Raw genomic sequence first — 6,953 nt, 5'->3', positions numbered from 1 at the left:
ATCTGCATTCAAAACAGATAATATTCCTCATTTGATGCATCATTTTAAAAACATTATTAATTTTTGATCTTATAGCATTGTTTTGATATTCTGAAATAAATATTCTGTTGCTATTATTATGACAACATTGCATGACAATTTACCAGTGTCCACATGCTCACAAAAATAAATCTCACTGATATAGAAGTTCATACATACAAAATCATTTCTACAAAACATTTCTACAACTTCAGCGTTCACCAAGTATTGCTCTTCATGTCATGGATTCTTCTTGCTCCTTGAATTCTTTCATCCGTGCCTGTTTAAATCAGAATACAAGAGAAAGAGGATGTTGAACATTTGATTGGGTTTTGCAAATAACTTTATAATCAGTGGCTGAGAACGTTGCATCTAAATATTGTGATTTTATATTGAAGAATAAAATGTAACTTTTGGTTTAACCATTAATCAGCATAGATGCTCAGGACAACCCGATGGAGGTTTCAGTATGTTTTTTTTATGTCTCTTTTCAGGGGCATAATCTACCTTAAACACACAAAACCTGAACTTGTTTCAGTTGTTCTAAAGGTGTGTTTAAAAAGAATAAACAAATTCACTGTTCAGGGCCCAGTTTTAAAAAAATTTAATCTGAATCAAATTGGAAATCCCATGTTTTGATATCCAGACTTAACTGAGCTATCTAAAGCCCTGCTCACACTGTGAGATTTCAGCCATGATTTTGTCATCTGGGAAATCCTAAGCTTCCTGAAATCCTAAGCTAAAATCTGTGATTGTTGGTTTGACATGTTCATAGACAGCCGCTTAGTGCCCCTTACGATCAGATTTTTCCTCCGATGAAGTTCTGGCAGTGTCAGAAGATTTCAGACACTTTCCTGCAGTTTGACAACAGCTGCAATGAGCGTCATTCCAAGAACCAATAGGAGTGTAAATGGGGCCTTGTGTATTTTTCACAAGCAGGTGACGGGGGCGGAGGATCGTGAGGTCTATCGGCCATCGGCGATAGACAATGGCATACAAACAAATTTAAGATTGGATTACACGGTCTGATCTTAATTCAAAATCCCTCTGTTGCTTTTTAAAAACCCATTTCAAAGATTTGTAATCTGTAATCCAATCTGTAATCTAAAATCCCACTGGATTACTTTTGAAAAACTCGGCCCTGGTGGGAAAAGTGAAAAATAACCTTTTTTTAGAGATTCATTTGTCCAAAAAAAAGTAATGAACCTAGTAGAAATCTGGAATGTTTTACGTTTCTGTAAAGGTCTGGATGCAGAGCACAAATGCAATTTGAATGTCTTGTATGCGCGCACACACAAACACACACAAATGTGACTGCAACAGAGAACATTCTTATAGAAATTGGCCAAATAAGAAAAAAAAAATTAGTTCTGGCAGTGTCAGAAGATTTCAGACACTTTCCTGCAGTGTGACAACAGCTGCAATGAGCGTCATTCCAAGAACCAATAGGAGCTCTGGATTCGATGACGCAATCCATACGACAATTCAAATGACTGGGGGGAATGTCAAAACAGTTTTTTTCTTCCTGGTTTTATTATTGAGACATGCTGTGTGCAAAATTGCCACTACAGATTGTTTACGTTTGCTTTGAGGAATCATTTCAGAATGTGGTATAGTGAAAGTGTCACAAGTGGATGACGTTAAACTCCGGGGGAGTTGTCTTTCGTGTTTGGCACGTCTTCATTGTCATTCAGTCTGACTTTATGACAGCTGAGATCTTACAGTGTGACATGGGAGCCATGTTCATGCAGTCTGACATGAGAGAATCGTTCAGGATGATTTGAAAAATAATAATAAAAATCACACAATCGCCTTTATTTTTATGACAGTTTTTAAAGGAACACTGGGTTGGATCCCTGTGATCCAAATACCAAATTTCAGGAATACCAAATCCTGTTTTACTAAAGCCTTAAATGAAACCAACAGTGTCGCTTACTGGCTTAGCAAAAAACAACAGGTAGGCAAAATACCAGTGGCCACAAACAGCCATTGTTTGGTTTAATGGTAAGATGCAATCAACAAACATTTGACATGTTTTAGTTTGTTCTAATACAATACTGCTTTGATATTTTGTTGTTGTTTACCATATCTCATTACATGTGACATGCTTCATATAGGCTTCAAATATAAAAGAATTTATATATCATCAGGAACCATTAAGTTACACTTAAGTTCACAACTGAATCCACCCTTTTAATAGCATCAGGATAATTCTGTTTTTTGGATCAAATTGATCCCCATCTGAGTTCAAAGATTTGAATAACCCTAAGTGGCATTAAACCAATGTGGCATCGTACGAGGTCTAATGTGAAACACTGCGATGGACGATGGCATCGCCGTCGTAGGCCGCGGTGAATTATTTATTTATGAATAATTAATTCATTCATAACTAATTTATTATTTGTAGCCTACCGTTTCAACTACCTGACCCTGCATGGTCTTTGTTTAACCCATAACCAAATCATAAATAAATAAAGATCAGTTACACACAAATTACCACCTGTCAATCACTTTTTCCGCAGGACTAGGTAGTCCTGACATGAATAGGTAGAGTGATCTGTGTTATTATACTGGTGTCGACAAACTTGGTACACGCGTGAGAGCGAAAGATTGAAGCAGTGTACTGATGCTGTGACACGTTACCTGATAGAATCAAAATACAGAAGAGTCGTTAGATAGAGACAAGATTAATTAAATATCACGTTTAAAAATTATCGTGAGACGCGATCCAGCGGTACATCCTTGATAAACTGTCCGATGTGCACTGCTCCCTGGGGTGACTGCTAGAGCTCAGAGTCAGACGCGCACATTGCCTACACTGCAGCGCATGACAGAGTCTTTGTGTGTTTGTGTGGTCACGTGATGTACGTTTTTAGTGGTATAGAGTAGAAGGAGGGCTTTTCAGAAATGCTAGGTGAAACGCCAGTGTGGACGTGGATCGTATTCATTATAAAATGCCATATTAAAATTAGTGTAAATGGGGTCCTGTGTTTTTTCGCAAGCAGGTGACAGGGGTGGAGGATCGTGATGCCGGCTCAGTATCTTGATGTTTATCGGCCATCGTCGATAGACAATGGCATCGTCTATCGACCCAACCTTAACCCAAAGGACTTACAAACAAATGTAAGATTGGATTACATGGTCTGATCTTAATTCAAAATCCCTCTGTTAATTTTTAAAAACCCATTTCTAAGATTTGATCCAATCTGTAATCTGACTGCAACAGAGAACATTCTTATAAAAATTGGCCAAATAAGGAAAAAATAATAAAATTTAAATCTACAGAACTAGCATAAATCTGAAAAAATTAAAAATAAATACATAAATAAATGACTAATACTAAAGGCCAAAATGAAGGCTCTTTTTTTCTTCTGAGTTTCTTCTTTCGAACCCAAAGGACTATACTACATACTGAAGAATGTTGCCATTGACTTATTGAGTATTTTTGTTCCTAATATGGAAATCAATAGCTATGTTTCCATCCAAAGATGTGAATTAAATTCATGCACAAAACTGGAATATTGCATGAAAGACGTGCAAAATAAGCAACATTTCCATCCACTGAGTGGGAGTAAATAGTGGGAATTCTTTTGTTTTGGTGTGAACTATCCCTTTAATCCTACTAAAATCATTGGTCTTATATGATAATTTTTTCTGTTTTCAAAAATTTTATTTCAATATATTGTTCAGTCCTTCTAAAAACTAAACATTTTAAATAGACTTAACATGCTGATGTTGTGCATTCAAGTCTTACCTCAAACGTTTGCAATACATGTTTGCAGACATCTGTCAGATTGTTCAAGCCATTGCGCAGCGGTTCTGAAGCTGGAACTCCATCTGCAACATTAATCACAGAACTAATGAACACTGATTACTGAAAATAAACATGTTTCTAATTAATGTGCAGCAGCCATATTAAACAAACACCACATTAACATATCAGACAGACACTTTTAGCACAATGCCAAGTCTGAATCAGCGTTCTGGTCTAGTCAGTTAAAGCCTAGTTTTGTTTGCTTTTGAGCAAAATGCTAACTGTCAGATTTCACACCTCGCGTCTGTATCCTGAAGTTGATTTTGCTTTCTGATGGGTGTGTGATGCTGTATCCACAGAATTCCACGTCCTGACTAAAGAAAAAAAGTCAAGCATGAATCATGTTAGCATGTCCAAATCATTTCCCATGGCAGAAAGTTCAGAAAGACACACGCAAAACATGTAGGTTATCTAACCTCTTCATGATCATGTATCTGAGGGAGTTTCCAAGTGTGTGATCCTCTTCATTGAGCACAAATGTCACACAACCCTCATCTGCTCCATCCGTCCGGACCTGTTTGAAAGTAGAAGATTTAAATCACAGGTCTAGTTGTGGAGAACTGTAGGCAAAATAACATAACTGATATTACAAATACATTTAGACCTTCCGAACCGCAACATGGACTAAAAATAAGGATTCAAGATAAAGATCATCAATAAATGAGCACATAAAAATAACAAGGAATTTTAAAAACATACACTCACTGGTCACTTTATTAGATACACCTGTCCAACTGCTCGTTAACACAAAATTTTAATCAGCCAATCACATGGCAGCAACTCAATGCATTTATGCATGTAGACATGGTAAAGACGATCTGCTGCAGTTCAAACTGAGCATCAGAATGAGGAAGAAAAGTGATTTAAGTGACTTCAAACATGGCATGGTTGTTGGTGTCAGATGGGCTGGTCTGAGTATTTCAGATACTGCTCATCTACTGGGATTTTCATGCACAACCATCTCTAGGGTTTACAGAGAATGTTCTGAAAAAGAGGAAATATCCGGTGAGCGGCAGAATGCACTAATCCAGTGGTCGGAGGAGAATGGCCAAACTGGTTCGAGCTGATAGAAAGGCAACAGTAACTCAAATAACCACTCGTTACAACTGAAGTATGCAGAAGAGCATCTCTCAATGCACAACATGTTCAACCTTGAGGCGGATGGGCTACAGCAGCAGAAGACCACACCGTGTGCCACTCCTGTCAGCTAAGAACAGGAAACTGAGGCTCCAATTCGCACAGGCTTGCCAAAATTGGACAATAGAAGATTGGAAAAACGTTTCCTGGTCTGATGAATCTCAACATTCGGATAGTAGGGTCAGAATTTGGCATCTAAAACATGAAAGCATAGATCCATCCTACCTTGTATCAACAGTTCAGGTTGGTAGTGGTGGTGTAATGGTGTGGAGGATATTTTCTTGGCACACTTTGGGTCTATTAGTACCAATTGAGCCTTGTGTCAACGCCACAGCCTACACGTGTATTGTTTCTGACCATGTCCATCCCATGTCCTTTCATCCTTTCCAGCAGGATAACGCACCATGTCATCAAGCGCAAATCATCTCAAACTGGTTTCTTAACCATGACAAACTGAGTTTACTGTAATCAAATGGCCTCCACAGCCACCAGATGTCAATCCAATAGAGCATCTTTGGGATGTGGTGGAGCAGGAGATTCGTATCATGGATGTACAGCCGACAAATCTGCAGCAACTGCATGATGCTATTATGTCAAAATATCTGAGGAATATTTCCAGTACCTTGTTGAATCTATGCCATGAAGGTTTAAGGCAGTTCTGAAGGCAAAGGGGGTCCAACTCAGTACTAGTAAGGTGTACCTAATAAAGTGGCCAGTGAGTGTATATCAACACTAAAATAAATGGATAGTTTACCACAAAACAGACATTTCCTCACAATTTGCTCACCCTCAAGCGGTTATAAACATCAAAAGAAAATATATAAGTTCAAAAGAAGATATTTAGGTGAAGGCTGAAATCATTGACAACCATAGTAGGGAAAACAAATACATGAATGGAAGTCAATGGTTACAGATTTCTTTTTTAACATACAAAACAGAAGAAAAAACAAAGCTGTGAATGCTCTGACGGCTCAGCTTGCCCAGAGCACTTCTACTGTCCAAACACCTGGTGTGTGTCCAGTACAGCTTGTTGTACTACAATAATATGACTGACAGTGTTTCCTCAACATTGAGGTTAAATCGATTCGTTCAGTCACAACGTGTGACATGCATCCTACCCTTACCATGGTACTTTGAATATTCAGCACTATTTGATTGGCATACTTTGACAGTCATTGGCTGCTAATATGATTTCACTATTTAGTATTAGCAAAGAATATATTTCAGAAATTATATTATTAAAATTCTGGATGTGTGAATATATTACCTTAATTTCCTCAACATGGTAACAATACACTTTACTGTATCTTTTGTTTTCTGTGGTGTTTGCCACAACGTTCTCTCTTAAGAAAGAATACATCTTGTGGAAGCTTTGGTAGATTATAGATCATATTAAAAATGTATATAAACCTTTGAGTAAAGAGGTAAATGCATAGTGAATGAAAACAAAACATTAGAAAGCCACATATGGCCAAATATTTCAAAATATAAATAAACGTTCTTGCATACTGAATGACAAAAACGAAATAATAATAACAAACAAATGCGTAAATAAACTCTTTTACCATCTCCAGCGCGTGTTTCTGTCCAAGCTCAGCCATGTTGCGGTTGCTGTTGATCCACGCATGCTCAGTGTTGGTAACGTGGTCTGGCTGCTGACGTATTTCGGTAGCGACAAAACAACAATTAAAATAGTTTGACTTAACAAGAAAACACTCGTAACGTATATGATTTGCACGACATTTGTGTATAATTTACTAAATCTCTAAATCGCTGTTATATTTTTGTATGTTGCCCTCTTCACTGTCAATTTCTTTATCTATTATATCTATCCTCAGATCAGATAAAAAGAAAGAATCTGCGGACATTTTGCGGAGAATTTAGTAAAAAAAAATCTGCGGATTTATGTGGAATGATTTTAGGAGTGTCATCAATAAAAAAAAACTTAATATATGAACTTAGTAAACTTAAAATAATAAATTTT

At 37.2% G+C, this 6,953-nt stretch overlaps 1 protein-coding gene across 1 annotated transcript; it reads right to left on the bottom strand.

Moving 5' to 3' along the window:
- On the bottom strand, positions 1-6,624 carry polr1d (RNA polymerase I and III subunit D). The gene is made up of 5 exons (XM_056472335.1): positions 6,535-6,624; positions 4,249-4,346; positions 4,070-4,146; positions 3,773-3,855; positions 1-298 (listed from the first exon to the last, which is right to left on the bottom strand). The coding sequence occupies exons 1-5, from the start codon at positions 6,568-6,570 to the stop codon at positions 254-256; spliced, it is 339 nt and encodes a 112-aa protein (XP_056328310.1). The 5' UTR covers positions 6,571-6,624; the 3' UTR covers positions 1-253.
- Positions 6,625-6,953: the final 329 nt, after the last annotated feature.

This window comes from Danio aesculapii, chromosome 14 (genome assembly GCF_903798145.1).
Source record: "Danio aesculapii chromosome 14, fDanAes4.1, whole genome shotgun sequence".
Taxonomy (NCBI): domain Eukaryota; kingdom Metazoa; phylum Chordata; class Actinopteri; order Cypriniformes; family Danionidae; genus Danio; species Danio aesculapii.
This window is presented reverse-complemented; position numbering and strand designations above follow the sequence as displayed.